At 47.4% G+C, this 27,016-nt stretch overlaps 1 protein-coding gene across 1 annotated transcript in view; it reads right to left on the bottom strand.

Annotated features, from left to right (window-relative positions):
* Nucleotides 1–20,978, bottom strand: part of LOC119176772 (protein TMEPAI-like) — a 76,218-nt gene extending 55,240 nt beyond the window's left edge. Inside the window, exon 1 of the mRNA XM_075877366.1 lies at nt 20,775–20,978. Within this exon, the coding sequence (XP_075733481.1) occupies nt 20,775–20,787 (13 nt within the window). The 5' untranslated portion in view covers nt 20,788–20,978. The remainder of the gene's footprint in view (nt 1–20,774) is intronic.
* Nucleotides 20,979–27,016: the final 6,038 nt, after the last annotated feature.

The following is a 27,016-nucleotide window of genomic DNA, read 5'->3' as shown; positions in this document are numbered from 1 at the left end:
AGTCCAATCTCGTCGCGCAAAGAAGAGCGCTAGACAGGGCCGGCTCCCGAAATGGGGGCGCTTCCCGCCGACACGCTCAATATTCGCAAACGGCTCCGACATACGAGACGGCATTAAGATGTCGCGCTCCACAACGCACACAGAATCACGTCTTGATCGGCAGCTCTAAACGCCTCTCCACACATAGAACGCGGTATCGCTCCGCCGGTGAAGAGCGCGTTGCTAACTGAATTACTCTTTGTATTAGTGCGCGTGGGTGAGTCACAGGGTCCCGTTATTTGCAAGAGTAATTTACCTCTCATTACCCCCCCCCCCCCCGCGTGAGAAACGCGCAGCTGGCGTCGACATGACGGTCTCATTGTCCAGGTCAGTTACCAGCAAGCCGGAGGAAGATTCATGAAATCAAAAAGTCACGTATGCAGCCCAAAGCCGCACTCAGCTAGAATACCCTTCTCATTCCATTGCACGGATCTCACCTGCTGGAACTTTCATATTTCACGTAAATAAACAAGGCAACACGACGACGGTGCACGCTCGTGCCGTAAACCTATGCTGCTCTTGCGTGTAGTTCAGTGCACGGCACGATCCGCGGCATGCGCATTAACTTTCGGAAAACTGTAGTGGTATCATTCACTAACAGCCGTTCTCCGTTGCTGCATGATTACACTTCCGAGAACACACTAATTCCCCGGGCACAAGAGTATAAACACCTTGGGGTTATCTTATCACACAACCTCCATTGGTCGCGGCATATTGATTACATCTCATCCAAAGCATTGAAAAAATTAGGTTACCTGCGTCGTACGTCATCTAAATCTCCGAAATGCACCAAGTTACTGTTGTATAAAACGCTCATACGCCCTATACTAGAATACGCTTCATGTGTCTGGAACCCGTATATAACATGCGACGTCAACAAAATTGAATCTGTTCAAAAGAAGGCGGTTCGTTTCATTTGCCATCGCTACGATCATAACTTTTCACCTTCATCAGCAATGACTTCCTTGAAACTCCCTCTCCTATCCACCAGACGGGATACAGATTCTTTGAAGCTATTGCATTCATTTCTTCACTCATCTTGTCGACTATCTTCAGATGATTAGATCTCATATGCTGATACTCTTTCAACTAGACGTTACCACAGCCTCAACTTAAAGCCTTTCTTTGCACACACGAACATCTTTAAGAACAGTTTTTTTCCTAGAGTTATTGAAATGTGAAATGACTTACCCGGTAGTATTCGTGAACTATCGTTGTCGGAATTTGTAGACGCACTGTTATAATGAATCATTTTTCTTTTATGTCAACCTTGTGATCAGTGTATTTTGTTCTTGTAAATGTACCCACTCCTGCAATAGCCCTGTATTGGGCTGCAGTATTTGAAAATAATAAAATAAAATATTGCGTGATCTTGTTCGCGTGCCAGAAGCAATCGCGCTGGTGTATACCCCCCACTGCTACCCACGTTTTTTTTTTTTTTTGCCATGTGACTTGTTAGATACGTCTGCGTAAGCCAGACGGGGCAAATTGTTCCCGCTGATAACTTACTTTGGTATGCAACAGGCTGATAAAGACAAAATATGTACTCCATTCAGAACAATGGGGCTTTGATAAAGGTCATACGCAACACTAAGGGCTCGAGTTTCATTTCTAAAGCCACGAATGTACGCGCAAGCCGCAGTTTCCTTGAGAGTTGCTCCACTGAGAGAATTGCTAGATGTTGTTTACGGCCCAGTACCAGTACATAGTTAACAAAAATAACCTGAAATGACCTGAAAAAGTGGATAAACTACTTGCCATCTAGTGAATTCCCTTTTGTAATTTTTTTACTACCTACAAGTTGAGGTAAAAATACCCTCGTGCTAACCGGGTTTTCGAACGTAGCAAGGGTAGTAATAATTTACGCCGCTGAGGTTCTTGAGCGAGTATGGAGAGAGTAATTTTTCCGGCCTTTACTTGGTTTTAGGGGCGATTTCCGAGAGTTATTTCAGGTGGTAAAAAAGAAATAGAAGCTGACAGGTGCAATCCCGCAACTAGTCCACAAATTTATTAAACATCAAATGACGCAGAATTGATGACACATACACAAATGAAACATAGACACGAACATTAGCACAACCAAAAGCAGAATATAACACCATCTCGACGGACTGCTCGCGTTACCCAACCACACTTCGACAATACGGTATATATAGGCACAACATTTTGACCTGCCACGTAGTGCCAGTAGGAGAGTCATGTTTTTTTTTTTGCATTGATGAACAGCAAAGACTAAGCACAAGCGTAAATTAGCACAAGCTCAAAATTAAAGCAGGCTGCAAATGGCCGTGGATAACACCGACCTTTAGTATAAATCCACCCGATCTCATTTTTCTTTTCAACTATCCAATAATTAACTGGCACTCCGGCCTGTTGGCCTTACCCGCGTTAGCACTGCTGATGCACAAGTCCACAAAGTATGCTTATGCGTTCATGAACAGCAAAGGCTAAGCACAAGCGTAAAATTAAAGCACACACAAAACATGGCAGCTCAAGCACTTTCATTAGGGAGTTTTAGAATAACGTTTGCAGGCGTTGCGGGCATAGCGGGCGCTATATGAGCTTTAGAATAGCGTTCACTCCCCGTAGGGAAAAGTCTAGGGACTTTCGCTCCGATCGCAAGCCCAACTGCACGGAAGCTACACACAGCACTTCGCAGGCCTCGCGGGCCGCGATCGCCGCACGCTATATCGGATTTTCTGCGTGCGGGCCGCGAACGCGGACGGCGACTGGCGTCACGACGCATGCGCAGTGGCAGAGACCGCACCACAAGGGCTCGCGGTGCGCTATTCTAAAACTCCCTATTGACTGAAAAACACAGTAGCAGAACGCATTCGAAAACGCAGGCGAGAAGAGCGGCGACACGCCTGCACTGGCTCCGCACCGACAGTGTCACTATAGGCGTTGAGCGTTGCGAGGTATTAAGCAAGCACAACTCGCACGCCACACGTGAGATAATTGAAGCTTATCAAATAAACAAGTTTGACGGTAAATGTGCAAGTTGCCCATCGGTTGCGTTGTTGCAAAAGGAGATTGCGTATCTCGATCTTTTTTAAGTTACACATGTATTTGTTTTTTTCAGCCCATTCAACAAGAGACAAGAGTTTTGCTGACATTGTATCGCATTAGTTGTTCCTGCACCCTTCTACGCATGCCCATTTTTCTCATTTTTCGCCTATATATGTACACCACTCCGGCATTAAATCTTTGTTGAAAGTCAGCGCTCTTTTCTGTCGTTTTTTCGCTTGCGTAGTTACAAAGTAACTACTTCTAGGTTGCGCTGTTCCTGCATTCAGTTCACTATAGGCCTTTTCGAGGAGCACGGCTACGCGATGAAAGACGGCTGGCGATCACAGACGTCGTAGTTTTAGATACAAATGAAAAATACGTGTCCGATTATACCTGCGGCGTCTTACGGAGCGATGCACTTCCAACGAAACAAACTGATCACTGCACGGGTTATCAACGCCTGCTCACTGGCTGCCGCTCCTTGGTTTCGTGCGCCTCGTATCGGTGCTCGCCTTCGCGCGCTAGATGTTTGACAACGGTCGGCGCACGGGGCGGGCAATTCATGGTGCACTTTACTCCAGCAGGCATTGTCTTCTGTGGAACAAACTCAATGCGACGCTTCTTTCACCTGCCCCGGCGACGCACTCACACTGGCTGCTGGCCGTCTCGGTGCCGACGACGTAGCGAAGCATTCACTTTGAAGTTGTACGGTCCCTCTCTAGGAAGCAACTGCGGACGATGACACCAGCTTGATTTTGTTACCGCTGGCAGCTCTTCGCGAATCAGCTCGAAAGCGAGGTATCCACGACGTACCGGTTCGGAGGCTCGCGCTCAGAAGCGCACGGCCAGTCGGTGATAGAAAAAGCACGTGAGATCCATCCGCTCAACCAGACACATACAACGCGAGATTCTTACACCGCCCGTCTCCGGGCCAGGGCCACCGGACAGCAAAGGTCAACGATTAGCAAAAATCTGCAAAACAACTTTCCATCAGGGTTTTTTTTTTTTTCTTGGAGCAGGCCCTTCTTATCGTTCACGGAATGCTTTCCTCGGTCGTAGGGCTTATGCAGCTTCCCATTCCAGTGAAAGTGCGTTAACTCGAGGTCCGCCATGAGTCGCGACAATACCATACCAATCTTCGAAAAACGAAAATGCCATGCGACTTTGCGTGTTCTGTCGAGTAGAGATATCGCACAATCATACTGCATTGCGCACCATATTTAAAACCGTGTGCGCAGGAATCAAGTTTCCATGTACGCGTGATGCAACGAAAAACGAATGACGAGGAAATGTTGAACACCCCCCCCCCCTCTTCCTTCTCTGAACAAAAAAAAACTATGATCCATATCCCGTAAGGGAACCGTGGTGTGATGCGAAGCAGCAGCGGTGCGCACAGCGTTGACCTGGTTGAAAGGGGCGTCGACGCGGGTGCTAGAAGAACGGTCTGAAGCGAAACTCATTGTAGGGTTTACTCGAATAAACGTTTGTTTCAAACGCAAAGACACTGTAGGCGGGACGCGTTGAAGACGCTTGCGCTCAGCTTTCTTGGCTCGCGTCTCGTCGGTGTTACCCGCGCGCCGTCTGTATTCTCGATCGCGATTGGTGTTCTTACCTAGCACTTCGTCGGTGTCGCTCGTCTTTGACTGCCGACGCTTACGTTAGGCTTCCCTGGCTCCCGCCTCGTCGGTGTTGACGTCGCCGTTTGCAAACACGATTGGCTTCGCTAACCATCGCAACGCCGACGACAGCCGGGAAAGGTACACGCACACTAACGGGAAGCATGTCACGACGGCGTCCCGCCTGTCGGCGCGATCGCACGGCAAGCAGCGGCACGCTGTCCACATTGTCGGCGCCGCGAGATTCTCGAGGCGCGCGCACCCGCCGTCTCACGGCTTCTTCTTGCCGACAGATGACGATAGGTGGCGCGGATGAGATGATGCCCACGTGAGGAGTGGGCTCAAGCATTGCGAGCGGTAGAAAGGGTGAAGGGAGAGAGACGTCACCACGGTTTGCTAGTAGGGCGTGAGCTACTTGGCACCGCTCCAACACCTGCGGCAAGGGAAGCGGTACGGACGGAGGGACAGCGTTACACAGGCTAGTCAAAGAGCTGCTTCGCATCTAAAACACGCACGCACGCACGCACACACACACACACACACACACACACACATCTGTGGGCTAGCATACCTTCCCGACTACTGATAGCGCCAACCGTAGGGGAGGGGGGCTGCAAAAGCCGCCGAAGGAGGTGTAGCTTGCACTCACTTGATAAACTCGCAAGTGGTGGTTGAAATCGCGTAATAAAAACTCCTCTCGGCGTAAAACTGAATTTTGACATCCTTTAACTACGTGCCTCCAAGGTGATGGTAACATTATATATATATATATATGTATATATATATATATATATATATATATATATATATATATATATATATATATACTTATTGTTCTTTTTATTGTTATGACATCTGGAAACTCGACAGTTTCCAGAGGTCATAAGCCGTAAAAACTCCAAACTCGGATAGCTTTTGCTTAAGTACTCACAATAAAAAGAACAATAAGTGAACTCTTCGCATACTTTCACTGGTTCTGTATAACTGGCGTGACGGCCTACACGACATTTGACACGAACTCAAAAGTAAAATAAGAGTCTTTGCAAGCTGAAAAGGAAACGATGGCGGATCCCATTCCTACCAGTAGGTCATAAACGTGCCTACGTAGAAGTATATAGCTGCGGCTTTAGTCGATGTTATTAAGGAATACAGTTTGTACAATGTATACATTACTAATTGGCCGGCACGGCTACTTTTCACGCGGATGCATTTGCGTCGACGACAGAGTGCCACATCTGCCCTATCACGACGGCACCAATATCAGAACGAACCTTCGACTAGAGTGGATGCCAACAACTGCGCCGGTTCTGCGCAATTCGTGTGCGCGTGACCGTAAAATTGCTGTTACGACCGCGGATAGCAATAAATCGCGTCATTCTCTGCCCGCAAGGAAACTACCTCCTTTAGTATCACGCCGCAGCTGCCTCAGGCCCTTCCTCGGCCACTGCGCACTTATACGCAGATCAAATTGGCGTATGAATGTTCGCATCACACGCTATACTTTACGTGGCGGGAGTTTCCCCAAAAGTCCCGTTATCCTTCAGCGTAAAGCGGTTCGATATTATACTGTCTAGTATAAATGGAAGGCCTGTGCAACGGAAGTATCAACCATCGCGCGTTCCCTGAAATAGTGCACAACGCGTGCACCAGTTGGCTGAAGGTTCAAAGATATTTATCGGTTCTTTCTCATACAGAAGTTCAGCGTGGTTTCTGCGATAGTATGACCAAACTTTATATGCGATAGTATGACCAAACTTTATAAAGAATTTACAAAGGTAGGTGCGAAAGCGAGGGTAAGGTAGCCGAATTACCAATGTCTTTTGTTGGCAAGTGTGCTTTGCCACTGGCAGGATACTTTCACTAATTATTTCTAAATTAATTTTTTGAAATGTTCTACCAACTAGCCTAACAACAAGTTCTTTGCGCTAATTATATGTCCGATATCAGGATTGGCCAACAGCTTTTATTACGAATTAATTACGTGGGACTTTTTTTTTTTGCGAACGGCACCAGTAATTTTTGGAGGGGGGGAGGTGAGTACACACTTATAGGTTTTCTGATATGATTACAAAATACCGGTAACGACGCCTAAAAGAACCATCGTTTCGCATTACGAGCAATACGCACGGGCAGCATACGTCACAGCCAAGGCGAGAAATCAGTCACATTTGCACATCATTTTACAGCGTACGCTCTTCTCGTCACCAGCCACTATAGATGTTGACGCAGTTCAGGCTGGGCCCCGCCGCGGTGGTCTAGTGGCTAAGGTAATCGGCTACTGACCCGCAGGTCGCGGGTTCGAATCCCGGCTGCGGCGGCTGCATTTCCGATGGAGGCGGAAATGTTGTAGGCCCGTGTGCTCAGATTTGGGTGCACGTTAAAGAACCCCAGGTGGTCGAAATTTCCGGAGCCCTCCACTACGGCGTCTCTCATAATCATATGGTGGTTTTGGGACGTTAAACCCCACATATCAATCAAATCAACAGTTCAGGCTGGGCTGCCAATTAATATGGCGAGGCAGCTCGATATAGCCGTTGTGCTTAGAGGCTAGCGGGGAGCGTGTGATACGAACTGACTGAGCGTTATCAGGGTTGTTCGTTCGTTCTCTCCACTCGTTGCCGCAGTCCGCGAAAAAAATATAGATATATATAAGCCGCTCCTTCGAAGCAGCACAAATTATGGTCCATCATGCGTTTGACATTTTGCTAATAAAACACAGAGAGGGGGGGGGTGGAATGTAGAGCCCCAAGTATGTCGTCTTCCATACAAATCACGACGTGTTCCGAATTCCATAAAAAAACGGTAATGAACGGCTGCCCTTTAATATGTAGAAAAAGTTAACGAATCGTGGAATATCATAAGCACTTAGAAACAAGCAAACTGCTCTGGAGGCTACAGTAGCGTTCCAAGAGAGTGGAATAATTTGAATTGCTGATTTAAAAAGAATTATAACATTCAAATGTACATTTTTTTCCTCGCTTTTAATGGGTGTTTTACGGTATATATACTCTAGCCTGCTTTAGTTCTCGGCGCATACCTCACCCTCGCCGTATCTAAACGAACGACTGTGCGCGCATAGCATTGGCCGGCCGTTTCAAAGTATTATTCAATGCCCATTGCAAGGAAGTTGTTAAGGGCCTACTACGCCAAAAAATTCCTTTTGGGAATTAGCGAAGGACCCAATACGCGCCCGTAGGCAACACACAAACCTATACACGCAGATGTTCCCTTGGTTGGTGGCTCTGCTGCTGACGATGACTAAGTATGTGAGCGCTTTGTGATAGGTAGAACACCCACTCATTGCTCTATTCACATCTTCTCACGTCGGGCGCGACTCTACGTTTCTGCCACGCGATGTGTGGGGCGTTAAGGAGACTCCTTCGCCTGCACGACATTCACATAGTGTTTTTTTGTTTTTGTTTTTTTAAAACCAGTTTCAACAAATCTTGTCGCCCGTTACAGCTGATGAAACGTATAAGCAGCCACGCCATCCTCTTTTGGGACGTCCTGCAAAGGGCTTGTAAAAAACAAAATATTTTAGCATCTTATAGTACCACATGCCAGCCGAAAGCATTTCTATGCCTGCAGACGAGCTCTTACTAACGGGCATGAAACAGTTTGTTGAAAACTCACATGTTAGACAGGCATCCGGAATCAATCGTATCATCAGGGTTTCATTTCATGCATATGACTTTGTAGCTACAAGACTTATCAAAAGCTACAGTTCCAGCCGGACTGGTAACCACTGTCTGCGAAATGCCCTGCTCCGATTCCGTTTTTAAGGACATTGCTACTTGAAACGTCTTGGGCAACGCTTAATGGGCGCTTGTAGAAGCGGCTTTGAGTATTTGGTTCGCTATAATGTACATTACAGACACTTGTAATATGTACCATAAACAAAACAAAGAAAATAAAAATAAAAGCTCTGTTGTAAACACCAGCTTGCCTGGGTTCAATCCTCACTGGGACCCGGAACGTTTTATTATTTTATTTGCATTTTTCAATTTCTCTGTCACAGACAAGACCATTTTTCGCTCACAACCAACGAAGCCAACGTGGACGCAGGAATTTCTGTGAAACGAGATCTTAAAACGTTATCGCGTTACAAAAAAAAACAAAAAAAAAACAAGAGGTGATAGTTTCTGGGGTTCAGAAGCCCAGCTTCTTGCTTAATGGAAGTTTATAGAATGACGCGCTAATGAGAATGGCCTCTTCACTTCAGCATCCGTAAAAGAAGCAGCTGAACGTAAAGTGAGCATACCTGCTCCTACCTCAACAGCTTTTCTGCGTACCCCTCGTTCGCATCGGAAGAACAGGGGCGTAGCCAAGGGGTGGCAGTCCGAACACGTGCCCCCCCCCCCGCCCCATTCATTTTTCATGGCACGGAGAGCGAAAAATGGTCATTTTAACGGGGTGCCCCTCCCGAAATCAAGGTGGTACGCTTCCATAAGCGTATCACTTGGGTACGCTTATGGAAGAACTTCCACAAGTGGGCTCATAGTGCTAGGTTTTCAAAATGTATCAGAGTATAGCGGAGGATGACCTTCACCAACCCCCTAAGAAAAATATTCCGAAAAATGTCGATGGTGGACGCATCAATAGCAAAGTGTCCAGGGGCGTAGCCAGGGACACTTTGCTATTGATGCGTCCACTATCGACAAAAAACAAAAACAAAATTGCTTTTTTTTTTCGCCATGGCATACAGAGCAAAAAAATGGCCACAACAAGGAACTGCACCCTAAAAATGAAAAAGGTGCCCCCCCCCACACACAAACACACCCGAAAATAAAGTTTCTGCCTACACCCCTGAAAGTTTCTCAAGAGCGCACCACATCGAAAGTGAAGATACGCAGGCGTAGAGCGAAAGAAGCCATTGCGGCAACCGTTTACAGCCTGAATGTGAAACTAGTAAAGCCGACGAAGAGCTCCATAAATTTCTTTAAAGGCGACGACGTGAGCTTGGACGACGCTGGCGTTTATATACATAGTTTGTAAAGTTCCTCACGGTTGGATCGTGAGATATTGTCACAGTATACTGCCTGGAAGCTCTGCCTATGTAGCTACGTTTACTCCGAAGGACGCAATACGGCCGGCTCGTCTTGATACTTGGCAACGAACATGTGTATACGCCTACAATCAAGGAAATAGGACTGCATGCATTGACGTGGACAGAATCAAATAGCAACACGAAGTAATGATCATCGCCACTTATTAAGTATATTAAGAAGAAAAATGGCCGTCACTTCCTCGGACGGATACTGATTGAGTTATAATACGCAAGGCTATATTTTATGCCTTTTGCTGCTCAAGGAATCGTCGCATGGAAACAATTAAAAATATAACGGTGAAGGGCGCGAGCCTCGAAGATTCAGCAGTTTTATTACAATGAAATTCTCAGTGACAAACGATGCGATAGTTTTTCACACTGCCGCATTCATTAGCACTCTGATGGTAAACCACAGTAGCACGAACAATACGTGTGTAGTTTAATTAACGCCAAATTATAAATGCATTACGTTACGAGAACCCCTGCGAAGCGGCGGCAACGGCTCCCAACAAAGACTGCGTTCACGTTATTAATTAACAAAGAAACACCTAACATATAACGCGCACGCCTCTGACAACTCCGGATGCACGCTTAGAAATCAGGTGCGGCGAACGCGCCGAAATCGCGCAGCTTTTGCGCATTACAGAGCACTTGAGTGACCTCTAGTGTATATTAGGAAACTCTATGCGCAGCACATCAGCACAGAAAGCCACACGAGCCCTCCTGAGATACTTGTCAGCAACTTCATTGAGGGACCGCCTGTGAAACTCGGCATTGTGTGTGTGATGTGACATGTGTCTATCTTTCTCTCTCTCTTTTACTCCCCTCTCCCCCTCCCCATGTGTAGGGTAGCAAACTGGATGCATAGTCTAGTTAACCTCCCTACCTTTCCTACATTCCTTCTCTCTCTCTTTATGTGACGGACGCATCACCCCACTCATCATCATTCACTCCGTGGATATTCTGTGAGTTTTTTAATCTTCATTAGCGTATGCTGAAAGATGTTACTGCCTTAGTGCAGACGAATAGAGCAGTTTCAGTGGTTTATCAAATGTACCCCATTTGGTGTGGTGGTGGGCATAAAATCGATTCACGCTGTGGAAAATGATGCGGGCGGTGATTTAAGTCATGTTCGGTACGCTGAAAGAGATTTGCGCTTTGAAGGCGAAACGGATATAATCACAACAACGGTGTAGGCGTTCTGTGCCTGTCTGACCGACCCTTTTAACGACCAGATTGCGACAGCAACACCAACCGAACGAGACATGATGCACAAATTACACCCGTGCAAAAAAAAAAAAAAAACAGACACACGATATGTATTCCTCCAGCAATATACGTTGCGTTCTTAGTTTCGCCTCTTTGTCGGCGCAGCGTTGTCATTTTATGTTGCAGAAGGAATACTGCGGGCGCACACTGCCACAGTTTAAACAAGAACCTACGCGTAAAGAAAAATTCCGCATTAAATGTTTCTACGCGCTTTCACAAGGAACTTGTGCACGTCTACACACTTAAAAAGCTAGGCTTCGCATTGCGATACAGAACAGCAGCTGTTTGAATAGCCGCCAACGTGTCCATTCAAGATGCAACAAGTGAAGAGGTGCCGGCTATGGTCACCCGGAGGGCCTCTCGTGTCAAGTGTGGAAATTGATAACGGAACAGAGGCTCTGGCTGGCGACTCGGCTCGGCAAGAGGAAGGAGGCACACCACGAGAGTGCGCAGCTGTCAAGGCGAGCGCAGAATAAGCAGATAGGACGCAGCATAGGAGAGGGTATACGCACCCTTCCGTGTTCTTTGTGCTCAGAAAGGCCAACCCTCCTTAAACGCCTATCGGGCGGCGAACGCATTGTAGCTTCACATTTGCAAGTGTACGAGTCATAGCGGCACCATCCGGCGGGCCGCCACCTCGGGCTGCTGGCAGATTCTGCGCAGCGCTGCGAAGGCCACGGGTCACCTCGACCAATCAAGCAGCGACAAACCGAAAATGAACTCGTCCATCATGCGGTGACAGTCCTGCACACTGCGATGCCAACGACCCTCCAGGTTCGCTCAAAAGTGAATGTCAATAAGCGACTGTGCTTTCATGTAACCGCCTCTCGTCGCCCATGTTGCGACTTCGCTACTTCTCCGGGCTGCTAACAACGGGTGGTAGCGTAGCCGGTGGGGCCTCGAGTTGGTGTCCTCATAGTTCGGCGAAAACCGTGGAGCTCACTCAGAATCACTCATGAAATGTATCTTGCGCTTTGGATCCCCCACTTGGGCTCAGAATCACCGAAATTTTACTGCGCCGGACTCACACTCACGAAAAAAAAAAAATTATTCATCCGGACTCTCTCAGACTCACGGCTCGATCTGAGCGAGTCCGGGTGAGTCGACTCGTGAGTCCGTGTCTAGCAGTAGCTTTGTAGATCATGGCGCCCATGCTCTTTAACACCAATTATCGGCGCTCTCCATGGCGCCTTTCAATATATTACCCTCGAATACGACTCATGAGGGGTTGCGAGCCAGCAAGGACATTTTATTGATAGAGATGACAACATAAGATAAATTTACCGAGAAGTTCCCGGAATAATTAGTGTTGGGGGAGTACAAGGCACCCCCAAGTAATTCAACCCCCCCCCCCTAATTAATAAATATTGAGATGCTGTATGAACGGTACTCTTTTGGAATGCTTGTGAAGAGACGTCATAGTATAAGCATGAATCCAGGTAAGGCTCAAAAGTAAAGCTGAAGGTGAGTAGAGAGGACCGCAAGTCGACAACATGAGTGAAACTCACTCATACTCACTCGAGGAATATATCTTGCATTTTGGATTCACTAAGATTCAGACACGCCAAAATTTTTCCGAGTCGGACTCACTTTGACTCACACTAACATTTTCTTCAACCGCATTCATTCGGACTCCAACTCGCCACAATATTACTCACCCAGACTCGCTCAGACTCGCGGCTTGATCTGAGTCCGAGACGACCGATCAGTGCCTTCGCCAACCTGTCGGTGTCGCGCCCAGAGCATTCATCACGGCGAGATGAAGGGAGAAAAATATTTTGTATACAATATTTACATGGTACCATCGAAAATGAACAGAACCCCAGCGCTGTTCGGCACGCCAGCTTAAATTGGAAGAGTGCGGTCCACCCCCACATTCGCCTCTCCACGCGCTGGCCAGGATGAAGTACGCCAATCCTGCAGGAATAGCAAGAGCACAATGATGACCACACCCGTAAAGGTCAATGGCCAGTTGGCGTCGGCCGGTTGAAGATGCGCCAAGATGACCCCTTCTGGGGGGAAATGGCATTTCGCCGACGACGCAAGTGGACAGGAGAGAGAGATGAGACAGCTGACATATTCACGGAGTCAGCGAGTCCACACCGCCGGTGTGCTATTGTTTGTCACACGCGCCCTGCTCTGGAATGCTGCTCTGAGCTGCTGAAAAGGGCGGACGAAAGGCAACTAGTGTCGAAAGAATGAGCCAGCAATATGGAAACTCCGCGATTATCCGTATCCGTCGCCGTCCGAAGGACGACGATACCGTGGTATTTGAGCGAGGCACCGCACCATTGCCCAACTTATGGTTTTTCCTACACGAAGTTCCGTCAAGTGGACCATAGGTGCACGCTTCCGGTGCGCGCTTCGCGCACTCCAAGAGGACGCCAGAGTATTACGTGCGAGAACTGCCGTGCCACGCCGTGGCGGAGAAAACCATTTTCGCCAACCTGCGATATTCTTGAATACACGCCCAACGCGCGCTACGCGAGCGTCCTTGCGTTTGATTCGAGCCGAAACGTGGACGCCGCGGCCGGAACCAAACATGCAACTCCGAATTTAGAAGCACAATGTCACAGCCGCGCGGTAGGATAGTCGTAGTTTAGTCGCAAATGAAATATACTACAAGTCGGCGGACGTTTGATTGATTGATATGTGGGGTGTAACGTCCCAAAACCACCATATGATTATGAGAGACGCCGTAGTGGAGGGCTCCGCAAATTCCGACCGCCTGGGTTTCTTTAACGTGCACCCAAATCTGAGCACACGGGCCTACAACATTTCCGCCTCCTTCGGAAATGCAGCCGCCGCAGCCGGGATTCGAACCCGCGATCTGCGGGTCAGCAGCCGAGTACCTTAGCCACTAGACCTCCGCGGCAGGGCAAGTCAACGGACGTGCCTACAGAAGTATTCTTTTGACAGAGAAACGTCGCATAATCATCACACAACGTAGCGATTAACAGGACACCGACACGTATACTGACGGAGAGGATTGGTCAATTTGCTCTATAGGGTTAGCGGTATTGGCGATGTGGTGTCACAGGAGCAAGCAACTGTTGTCAAGGTCACCATCAGCTGTCACTGTTATGTCACCATCAAGTATACGTCCCTCGCTACACGCCACCGCAACAGTCAAAGTGAAATGGCACGATTAGTTGACCGATTGAGTGATTGTAACGCGCTAGGGCAACACGTGACCCACGAACGATGTCATAATCTCCAACAAATTCAGCTATGCCTGTATAGGCTTCGCACACGTTTAACACGCACCTGAGAACAGGAAAATTGCACTGGTCCACGAACACATACAAGGGAAGGCGCGTCGCCCCTCATTTTTTTTTTTTTAGAAATCACCAATTAAGAAATAACGGCGAGACGCGCACAACTCATATGTACAGTCCTACACTCAACAATCCCAAACAAGTTGCGGTAGATCTCGGCCTGTATTCACAAAAGTCGTAAGACAAAATTTAAACCTATGCTGGTCGGTCCGCATTCGCGAAAACGTCTGACGCTACATAGGTTTCTAAGAAATGAAAAAAAAAATGCCGCCAAACCCGATGTTAAACATCATTATGGATGGCGGTCAGCCAATTAAAAGATCGTTTAAAGAAAGAAGCTCACAAAAACTATAGTTTTAGGACTAAAATTACAATGCTTTGCTGTAAGCAGCATTTGTAGAACATCATTCAGTGTTACCCACTACTATCGGTGTTGTTTTTTGCCGATATAAGCTTGCCGCACGACAAGGAAAAGCCAGCTCCACTTTAACGTCTCCTTAATACTAAACTATGGGTAAACAGAGAAGGAATAAACATTTCAAGGCACTCGAAGAAACCACTCGATTGAGTTGATGGCAAAAATACGCACAACACAAATTTGTGGGCATGCTCGTGAGCTACAAAGGACAACAGAATACAAAAAAAAAAAAGAAGCGCACTTGTCAAAATGCAAGCACGCTGAAATCTCGTTTTATTCGAATAAGACAAGTTTAGCAGTAATTTCTGGAGCTTTGCGAGCGAAAGCAACGATATAACAACGAGAGACGCCGTGTCCAGAGATCACGAACATCTGGTGTTCTTTAACGTGCCACTGACATCCCACAAGTATACGGGCCTGTATAGCAATCCATCGAAATGCGGCCATCGAGTCAGCAGCCGAGTAGAATGAGGCAACTTAATGCAAGACAAAGGAGTGTGAAACGGAGAAGAAAACTAACGGAGAAACAGTGGATCTCCGATAAGCTTAGAGTAAATATATCTGAATGGCATCAACATTCGCTGGCCGCGTAAAAGTCGTCGAGATAACAGACAGCGCAGTAGTGGCTCTGATGAGTCTGGCCTTGGCAAGGCATCGGTATCAGGACCGTCAGCCGTGTAGTGTTTGGGAAGCGAGGCGCTGCATGTGAGAGCTCCGACTGCATGCGCTGAATTCGAGCGGCGTATAGTAAACAAAGTAACAGATTCAGAACGTTTTATTACGTTCGGCTCACCCTCGTGGCGTTAGTTGCATTGTTCCGTCGGGCTATAAATCGTCAGGCGGGACAGGGCCGGCCTATAGGAGGCGCACGGCGCGGCCCCTTATCGGAAACGGCCCGGCGAACGATCAATTATGCTAATGCTGCATCTTATTGAAGCCGCGTAACACGGAGAGACTCCCGCTTTGCCCGAGAGTCTGAACGGTTTCAACATGTTTATGCACATTGGAATTACAAAACTAACATTAACTGTCGACTCCAACTGTAGTCACTTCAAATGGGAAGAATATTCAACGAGTTTGGTAGAGATTGCTAATGCCGAAACGATGCCAGAATAAATGTATTATCGTACTCTTCAAGCTGTAAAAAGTTTAGCTGGAGTCGCGCTTAAGCCCCAGCGGTTGCAGGACCTTTGTTTCCATATATAACAAAATTACTCTAATGTCATATATCAGATATCATGCGGTCATCTCCGACTATAATTAGTCGAATACGACCATATCATTTCTACGGATGTGGTAAGTTGCACCCAATCTACCAAACAATAGAGCTTGCGCTCGGAAAGACGGCTTACACACACACACACAAAAAAAAAAAAAACTTCCGTAAGATAATATTTCAGTCAATCATGATTCGGGACATATCATTAGCGAAGCCGGCTGAGCACTGAGAAAAAGCAATTACGAAAGAGAAGTTTTATGTGTTCGGTCCATTTTATCTACGCTTGCATTAAAGTTAATTTCTGTGATAAAACATCAATTCTTTGTAATATGAAAGTGTTACTGAAATTTCGAGAAGCCAGGTTGAGAATTCGTTGAATGGCTCGAGAAGTGAAGACGTTCAGCACAGTTCAGATAGCATAGATAGAAAGAGAACGGTGACAACCATGGATAATTGGAAATATTATCCACAGTAAACGATACATAAAAAAAAAACTAGGCAAAACGACAGCAACGCCAATTGCAGCTTCAAGAGCTAAGACAAATGAAGCAGAAACTCCTGACAATATAACGATCAATAGCTTTCTAAAGCGATTAACAAGAATATCTCTGCTTTCATTGGCAGACAAGTACGGCAGACTTGACCGGTTCTTAGGTGGGTCACGTCACGGAGGACTGCATCTCCGCCCCAGTGTTCAATCAGGACTAAGATGGCATAGAAGAACACGAGTTGGATCTTTTGTCGCCGCGCGTTCGAAATTTCCATTCTCTGGAAATAAATATTTAATCATGCACTGTTAAATTACACAAGAGAAGCCTTCCGGGTCTCACGGCGTACGATTTGTATCTTTTGCGAACACATGCACAGTGGCCGTCATGGCATCTTAACGACAGAATTGTGGCGCAAGCTGAACAATTAAGGAAAAACACGAGTGGGAGGCAGTATTAAAAGCCAGACTTTCACATGACTCATTTTCCGTGCATAACTCAAGTAAATCGGTTTTTTAAAAAAATGTGCACAGAGACAGGGCGCCCGCTTGGTGTGCGCAACCCCTTTCCGATATTTAAAGACGTCAAGTGATAATTACACAACGGGAATCGAATTCACAAAGCGTTTGTTTTTCTTTGTAAAGGATTTTTTCTCAGTGGTCAACCATTTCCGATGTCCAGAATCACCATTGGCTGAAATATTATGAACAATGGTATATAGCTTAGGTTTTCGTGAACACGAGCCCTATGTATCTAACATCCATGAAATGCGTCTTTTTCTACTTGATTTGAAAATATTAAAGTAAAACGACGTTTCACTGCAAAATAAAACACGACAGATTTAAAAACCCAATTATTTATGTCTCTACGCATCATGCACGCAGATCTGGAAGAACAGTAGACCATGTTTGTGTAATCTATAGATACAATGTCCGTTTAATCTACAGATACAAGTCAGCAATCGCAACGTTATGCGTATTGATTTTGCGAAGGCGTTCTCAATTAAAGCCCCACGCCGTAAACATGCTCCTCAAATCTCGCAATGCAGGAACCAGTGTATACGCGAGTGGTCGGTTTGGATGGACGCGTATTTTGTCGCACCTTCAGCAGCGACCGAACACAACTACGCGCGGAGAAATCAGCAAGCACAACCACACGTGCTGCGAGGTTCCAAGTAAGCGACACAGACATTTCTTCGGGCGACAAATATGTCGCGAAACTTGAGCTTTCTGCAGAAAAGTTTGTCCTCAACTGGGCATGTAAAGGGGATGACATCGACTGCCATAAATCCCTGTATGTTTACGTCGTGGAAAACGGAGGGCAGAAATCAGTTGCAACGCAACCACTAACACTCACAATAGTTACGTTCTCCTGGGCATATAACAACGGCACCAAAGTTTCGGTTAGTGAAACTACTGGTGAGGTGAGAACCTACACTGGAGTCCCCTTGTAGCGAGAACATCGCTTTGTCGACATATGGGATGTTGTGCTTCCTGGGAAAGAAATTAGTGAACGGTACCGCAGAGATGAAGGCTCATAGTAATTATATTCTAACTATAATAGGTGCAGCGTGATGGCACGTATTGGATCCTGACATGAAAACGAAGACTGAATCAAGGCATTTTATTATATTCTCGGTATACTTAACACGCTCCAAATATAGACGCAATGAGTAGGTGACAGAAGAAATGCGATTTAATACCACTAGATCTAATAAGACAGGCGATATGGTTGAAAAAAAAAAGCTTTTGTTTTTGCAATAAGCAGCGAAAGTGAAGAAAAAAAAAAACAGAGAGGCAGGTATTAACAGTAGCTTCAAAAATGATTTTTACAAGCTGCAGAGCCATTGTGCTGGAAATGCGAACCCGTAAAACTAATTTGCTTCATTGCTCTTTCACGAGACTATGAAGGCAAGAAATACTTACTTGACCGAATGATGCCCACTACAACAATATATGCGATTTCGAACTCTGCCCGGAGAAGTATAAAGATAAATGTGTTTACTGCTCCGGAATTTTTACACACGGGGCAACAAGAACAGGCAGATGCGTAATGCTATGATGTGTTTGTTGCATGTTTGTTCAGTGTGGACGTGAAAATTTCAGTCTTACTTTTCTCGCTAGGTCATCGCGAAATTATGCGTACTCATGTGAAGTTGATTCATTGCAACCTCGCTTAGATGAAAAACAAGGGGTAAACGGTTGGTCAGAAAAAGTTCATCTGACAGGCGAAGAACTGTCATGCCGCTGTCTAGTGAACATTCCTCTAATCTCTGTGTGTTCATTCATTTCACGAGACGCCAGTGGGCACACACACAAAGGCGGCTCCAGTGTCCTTTATTGATCCGGCATACCCGCAGACACACGCCACCGCTTTGGGGGAGCAAATAACAAGAGACGCGTCAGTTTGAATACGAGCGAAAGCCGCGCAGTGGTGGTCACCGGCAGTGTTTACGGAAGCGAGACGGCGGGGGACATTTTGTTGACCGCCTGCCGGCGGCTAGCAACTTCCTCTAAAACTGGAATCGATGACACAACGTCAGGGCGAGAGAGAGAGGACACAGGGAACGTGAAGACCGAGTACGCTCGATCTGGGCACATGCCGCGAAAGGAACCCAAGGAAAGGAAGGGGGGGGGGGGGGGCGAACGCTAAGAAAAATAGAGAATAAAAAAAAAACGTAAATGCGATGTCTCGAGGCGGTGGAGGAGGGACGACGCCGAGATGCTGCAGACGGAGCGAGCCCGCTGCAGGCGCGCGCTCGAAAAAGCTACGCGCGAAGAAGAAGCAACAGCAGCAAGACGACGGCGACGACTCGTCGGCGTAGCGGCGGCGCTTTCACTCGGGCGCTGCGAAGGAGGAATCCGAATCCAGTTTTCTCCGGACGGGTCCAGGAAAAGGAGGGGAGGGGCCCAGAGAGGCGCAGAAAATGTTTCCACGGGCAGATGCAGCAGCAAGAAAAAAGGCCAAACTACGCCGAGCAAAGACAAAAAAAAAAAAAGAAAAGAAAGTAGGCTACCCGACCCGCGTTCGGGCGCACACGAAACACTGTGTGACAGTGTGTTGTACTACCACCCGAATAAGGCCGCGGCTGGCATCAGCGACCCGGCGCAGGCAACAGGGCAATTTCAGTTGGCAACAGCGAACGCCACCTATACTTTAACTTAACCCCTTCACTTTAGACACATCGCGTCAAATTAGCTCTCATACCGGGAAGAGAGAAGACACTAATAATTATTATGGAGGCGCAAACGAATTTCCGACGCGAGGATACCCTGCACTGCAGCTCAACTCGTTCGGGGCAGGGTAACTAACACGGTTTTAGTCAGCACTAATAGAGAATGCCTGCACGACGGCATGATTGAGGTCGAAAGTGTCAACAGAAAACGGCTTTCGTCTCGGGTGCACGTATGCATGGATTGCAGCAAAAAAAAAAGGGGGGGGGAGGGGTCTATTTTATATAAGTTTGTTCATTTTCGTTTATGATTCTAGGATCCGACGTACCGATAACTCTGACGTAGGTTAGCTCTACACGCTTGAGAAAAGTCTGCGTATAACCAAATATATTTGCGCAGCACGCGAAATGCATTGGTGTGCGTACGCACGGTTCCTATACATAACGCTCGCGAACGGGACCTTTTGCTCAGCAGTCAGGTCACCCATGAGCAGGCGCACACCTATTTCGTGCACGTCCCTGCACAAAATTAAGGGGTCATAAAAGGTTTCAGGCAATCCTTAAGATAGAAATCGTGCTTCATTTGCACTAGCGCGAAAAGCCAAGTGCAAGAGCACTCGCATGACCGCTGGCTTATTAGAGGTCTCCAGAAAATTAGTAGCGCCAGTTGTATCCGTGGAGGCCTTCGAGAATACTAGACCCATGTGATCGCGAGGAACATGGGCCAAGACGCTGTTTCCTTTTTCCTCGCAAGTCGGTATTGCGCCTGCAAAGGCGCAAGAGCGAACCGCGACTCAAAAGGCCTACGCGAACGTGCATCCCCGCTGGGGAGATGCCCCATTTGGTCTGCGGGGCAGCTTTTGCGAAGCGGATGCCGGCGCACAGGGGCCGGAGAGCTGCCCGGAGCGCTCAGGCGCCTAGGCCTCGACCCTGCGAGCCCCGGGCGGCCCAATGCAGCACGCGAAGGCGCCGACTCAATCGGCCAGCAGTGCAGGCGTCCCAGAGCGCTTCGATCGGGCTCGAACGGAGCTCTCGGGGAGACCGCGGGAGCGTGCAGATCGCAGCTGCAGAAGCGCTAGCGAGGCCAAAAGGATCGCGACTCGACCCCGTGCGGGTGACCAAGTCGCAAGCCTTTGGGCGCATTTACCCAGCTGGGCTGGCGCGGTGCAAAACGCACGCCCCCAATGCGGCCAACCGTTAAGAGCAGTGCAGTACTCACAGCTCGCCAGCATGTCGGCCGCAACGCAGGGGGGCCGGCGGCGCCGGCCTTTGTGGGCATTATCCGGGTGGACCTAGAGCAGAGCGGCCAGGCTAAGCCGAGCTCGGCGCTCGGCGGGCCATCCAGCAGGGCTAACACTCGACACGCAAATGCAGCAGCAGCAGCGCAGCCGCCAAGCCGCTGCCCGCTGCTGCCAGGGCGGTGCGTGACGCCCTCTGAACGCCGGCAACGTCACATCCCACGTGACCCGGCGCCGACGTCACAGACGGGCGCGCAGACGCAAGGTCGCCAGACGAACGCAATTTCGCTGGCCCAATGTTTACCGCTGCCGCTGCGGCCTCCTCCTCTCTTACGTGGGGCTGCTGCTGGAGACCCACGCTTTCCCCCCGATAACTTGCGCTTCTCGGAAAGAGCTTAGCTTTTTCGGCCGCCGCCTCCTGGCCATCCCGGCCCCGCGTGAGGCAATGCTGGCGCGGACGTCGTCTACAGTGGTCGGCTTCGCCACCGCACGAGGACACACGGCGCTGGTCGTGACCGCTGCAGCAGCCGAGTACGGCACGTAGCACCATCCGCGAAAAAAGGAGCTCAAGATCCGAAAACCCCAACAGTCACGAATTCGTATAGTGGTACGCTGCGTCTCGTCTTCTCTGAACTTCGCTCATTAATGAAGACCAAGGAAACCTTCATAATAAAGTTGGCGCAGTGTTCTTGCGAAACGTTGAAGCGTCGGGACCTCAACAACCTTTCAAGAGCGAAGCGCACGTGTCGTAATGCGTGGTAACAACGTACAGTCACCCGATGACTTTTTTTTTTGTTTGCTTCTCTCCGCCATTTCAGTTTCTCTTCTCGAAAGCTATAACAATTGTAATAAGCTGTTCTCCTGGAATCTACAGCAATTTGCCGTGCAGTAGCTGCACGGCCCTTTGCGACGCTAACAGGGTGATTCACGTAACATCTCTGGGGTGCAAGTCCCCAATTGATCCATTATTGTGACTAATATCAGTTGCGATTTGTCTGCTGCCACGCTTTACCGTGCACTCGCACGCCCACTCTATTGCGATTGGCTGTTGTGTGCAGTGAACTGCTGTCAGCGCGTATTGTGCGTTTGGCTGTGCTCTAGCGAAGAAACTCGCGTATTGGCGAAAAAGGCGAGGTTCTGATAGGCGCAACGCTAACTACTCAGATGAAAAACGTGTGTTCCAATGAAATGAGTGGAGAGGAGGAGAAAGCGCCTGTGGAGAGGGCAGCGAAGGAGATAAAGAAATCCCTCCCTCGCCTTCCAACCCTTGAGTGGTTTTGGGGACCGCTTAATGTTACCTTGCACCCGCATTCTCATAACCTATCTTACGTAATAGCATGTCCTGATTTGTCGAAGTCCTGGCTGTTGTCTCCCAGTCACGTCATGGATTGGCGTTATGAAGAGACTATCGATGCTGTAATGACAAATTACAGACGGCACATACGAAATAGCGCGTAATCATAAAAGGGTCTCGCGCTCACAGTGTTCACAAAGGTGGTCCCGACACATTTTAACGTTGGAAATATTGATAAAGGCAGGTCACCAATGGCGAACGTAACTTAAAGATTAATAACTACGAATTAGGCCAATGAAGTGTTCTGAAAGTGCGAGCCTTGTCAAGTTACGACTGACCGGCGCCTGCTCTTGTGTTGTTACAGTTTATGAACAACTAGCCCTCAGCCCCGTTTTCACAAAAGTTACCATGCGCGACCACGGCTTTCTTCTGAACATGCCGATGTGACAGTGACGTTATTTTGCAAATAGTCATCATGAGTGGCGAATGGCTGAATGCTGGCCAATCCTTATTATTTTTTTTTTACGTGTGAAAAGTTCTGCGTTTAGGAACAAGAGACCCTGTTGACGAACAGATTTTGAGCTGGAGTTTTTCTCGAAAGTGAAGTCCAACGAAGCCTGATGATGGGCGTATCAGCGAAGGTAGTCGGCAAAGGGGCTAACACCTATCAAGAGCGAAAAACGTTGTGGATATGCTGCTGCTGCTGCTGCTGCTGCTGCTGCTGCTGCTGCTGCTGCTGCTGCTGCTGCTGCTGATCTTAATGGTATCGCCTTTCAGTTGTAGCTGCCACCAGCAGTCAGCTAGACTGTTTATTTCTTCTCCTCTCGGGCTAAACGGAAAGTACACATTCTACGAACAGCTAACACGCCCGTGAACAGTTGAGCCAAATTTGGAAGGTGTGTACGTGATACGCATACAGTTTACCCGTGGAGCACGCAGGAATGGCAAAATCGATGAACAATTAATCGATCACATAATTAATGCTGCACTATTCTTCGATCATTTATAATCAATTTTCGCTTTTTTAAAAATCGAATTAATTGAAAAAATCTTTTCGATTAATCAATAATAGCAACCGCTGCCCTCATTCCCAACACCGCCTCTAGGCTGGGTGCGCATGAGTGTGAGACGAGAGATGCCGAGGAGCAGAAGTCGAGCACAGCACACCTAATCTCTCTCACTACAGCGCATATTTGTGTACCGTATAGTAGAACGAGCCCCATGCCGTCCGCGGCCCTACCTCAAAGAGGCAGAAATGAACTCGCCCTGGTCTCCGTCTTCTATGACGCCTACCTCGCAGCCCTCCCCAAGCACCGACAGGAGAATGCGCGGGCATTCACTTCATCGAATGAAAGCAGCAAGGCGATGCGTCAAGGTTCAACATAGACGTTTGTTGTTTTCTGTGCATTTCAGACGCGCGAGTCTGCTTGCTTATTTTGTTTGCGTTCGTTTTCGGCTCCGCACCGTTTTGTCTTATTTCATTGCGCAAACTCAGCTCTCCTTGCCTTTGATTAGCAAGTGAGTTTCTGCACCTGCTATGTCTATGGCGTCTTTTTAGGTATTTCTTAGGACTCTGAGGTCCGCCATGGTGGATAAATGGTTGCAGCGCTCAGCTGCTGACCTGAAAGTCAGTGGGTGGACGGGGGGGGCGGGGGATGATGCAATTATACTTAATGTATGCTCGTGCGTGCGCATGTAGATAAAAAAATTCGGGTGGTGGTTGATATCCCTCACAACCCCCCCTTTCTCTCTGTCCTTGTGTATCTGTATGCAAATACAACAACAACAACAATAATAATAATAATAATAATAATAATAATAATTTCAGTCAGTGTAGTAGCCGAAAATGCCTGCCATGTCGGTGCTCTCGAGTAGGCAGGCTTCGAGGCAATACGGCTTACTGCCGAATCGTCCATGAACGATGGCCACAGATCGTTAATTCTGTGACATCACCCATAGACGACGTTTGACTTCTATATACTGCACGTAAGTACAAATTTTCACTAAGGCGCAAATGTGCACATAAGATCTCTAGCGCATCTGAGGAAGACTTCGGTCGAAAGAAAAAAAAACAATCCGGTCATCTTTGTTGATACAGCACACATAAGAAGACGACAAAGAATAAGAAACACAGGAGAGAAGCTGACAGGTACAGCAGACAGGCTTCGAGACCAGCAAGTTTCTTATTATTGCGATAGCAATTATATGGACAGTCTCGGCTGGCTATTGCCGTCTCGCGGCCGCCGCTGCCATCACACACACACACACACATATATATATATATATATATATATATATATATATATATATATATATATATATATATATATATATATATATATATATATATATATATATATATATGTATGTATGTATGTAACAAACAATAATGCCAAGGAAAGTATAGGCGAGGTTATTAGACCGAATTGTAATGTAAATCTGAAGAAAGAAAAGTGCCTGAAAAGATAACTTGCCGTATAGGCAGGAACCGAACCTGAGTGCTTCGAATAACGGGAGGGTAGCCGCCGTGGTAGCTCAGTGGTAGAGCATCGAACGCGTTATTCGAAGGTCGCAGGTTAAGTTATCTTTTCAGGCACTTTTCTTTCTTCACATTTACCTTACAATTTGGTCTCTGATAACCTACCCTATACTTTGCTCGGAATTATTGTCTGTTATATATATATATATATATATATATATATATATATATATATAAAACTCGCCATTTTTCTTCAAAGTTTGCCAGAAAGGCCGGCTGGCACTCATGTGCGCGTACCTACTAATAAAAATTGAAAAATATGTATGGCCCCGTGGAGCACAGTACTCTCTATAACCCCAAATTATACTGACGTTCACCTACCTGCATTTAACCTTTCTCTATCTCTGCCCCTCTTTTCAATGTAAGTCGCATCGCCCGCTTCACCATGGAAGGGCTCAGTGGTCTTGGAAGAACATCACCCGCTTCACATAGGAGCATTGTGTTAGAGCATGCATGCACCATCAGCGTCCCTGAATCCTAGCGCCTCATACCAAAACGTAGTGATGGTTTCAGTTGTATCGAATATAGGACAGATCAGTCGCTACACGAAGAGCATATTCCTTCAGCAGATTCGGTGAATTTAATTGCAGTGGAATTGTGTGTCCGATAATTGAACAACGTATTTACAAAACCACTGTAAAAACTAAAGAAATTTAACTCTACATAGCAAATTATGGGAACCGCAGCATTGAAGAAGTCGACAAGCTATTCATAACGGTTGGAGCTGTGGTCGGAACACGCGGTCTAACCGTCATCTAGTCACTGCAAAAGCGAAACTTTAAAAAAAGAGCTTATCCCTCCTAAGGCACCGAAACAACCTATATTCTAATACAGCTTCCCCGCGGCACGCGAAGCCATCCGCTGACTTAAATTTGCTTGAAGGTTGCTGGCAGATGCAACAGTGCCTCCGGCACCTAAGAAAATTGAGGGCACACGAGAAACAGGATGGACGTACCGAATTGCGCGTGAAGTGCTCCCACTACTTGGAGGGTCGAAAGGCTGTGAAAAGTTTAACACATGTTGTCGCTTATTTCTTTTTAAAGCACAGAGTATAGAATGTTCAAAGTCGTGATATAAGTTCAAAATCACCTAAAATTAACCAATTTCGCCATGCATCACTTTCTGTCACCACGGGCCCCTCAAATTCACCAATTTGGCGAAACGCAGCCACCAGTGGCAACCCTGGCGCTTGCCTCCTCTTTCTGCGGAGCGAACCTCCTTTCCGGCCGGGGTCGTCTGCGCGCGCGCTTATTTCGATCGCGGCAATGATCAGCGCGCGGCTCTCGCCCCCACAGCAGGCGGGAGCTTCTACAGGCTGTGTTCTCAACACGAAAAAACGGTGCCAAAAGTGTGCCTGGAGCGGCCGTCCACATACAGATGCGTTCCACACATAACAAACTGCCACCAATGGCGTCACACGACGTGTAGCCCTTAGTATCAGCATGCGCTGCCGACGGGAGGAGCTTCTCATCAACGCCGTCACTACGCACAAGCCTAGTTGTGGTCATCTACTGTGGCCGCGCCGCAGGAAACTTGGTTACTTAGCAAGCGCATGTTTACTACAATTATTATTGCTCCCAAAAGGGCGATAGCATTGCTTCGTAAAACATTCGCATTATTGCAATAATGCATTAGTAAACTATCGCATTATTGCTTCACCCTTTTGGCTAAACTGTGACTTTTTTTCTTAGTCCTTTTCTCGTGTGCGCTGTATCAACGAAGACGAACGCATACCAACTCATTTAAAAGCTTCCATTCTTATACAAACAATGCTCCTCAAGTAACGGGATACTATTTTCGAAACACCCATAAGAATTTCGATTATACGATTAATCCATTAAAACTATGGAACGAAAGTGATAAATCGATTAGATGTTGCAATGATTAATGATTAACGCTTGATCGATTAAAAAATTTAATGGACCATCCTATGGAGCCCGAACTTTCCATAAAACCACGGGATACTTTTTTTTGAAAAGTACCATCGCTCTTTTCGAGTCGCTGCACCGCGCACCCTCATCTTCCACCTCTGGTCTCTAGGGCCGTCACTCGAGAAAGGTCACGGACTTCGCGCGTGTTATCAGCGTGACATAGCACTCTTGATATGAAAGTGGCGAGATCCTTTCGGGGGAGGATATGCCCTGTTTGGAGAAAAGGCTTGGCCTGTTGAGCGAGGATATGGGGGGAGGGATCCGGGGAGACAGTGGCATCTGGGGAGAAAGTGTCGAGAACTATCACATAACGTGAGGAGCTTCACCTTTCTGAGAATTATCCACACCTGAGAAAACTTTTCTATTTATCGTCTCAAGGTATGTTTACCGCCCTCACCTTCACAGAAGCGCTGACTGCAGCGGTAACAAAGGGAGAGAGACTGACGTATCCAATATAGT

This window comes from Rhipicephalus microplus, chromosome X (assembly GCF_043290135.1).
Source record: "Rhipicephalus microplus isolate Deutch F79 chromosome X, USDA_Rmic, whole genome shotgun sequence".
Lineage (NCBI taxonomy): Eukaryota > Metazoa > Arthropoda > Arachnida > Ixodida > Ixodidae > Rhipicephalus > Rhipicephalus microplus.
The sequence above is the reverse complement of the archived record's forward strand: the minus strand, read 5'-3'. Positions and strand labels throughout refer to the sequence as shown.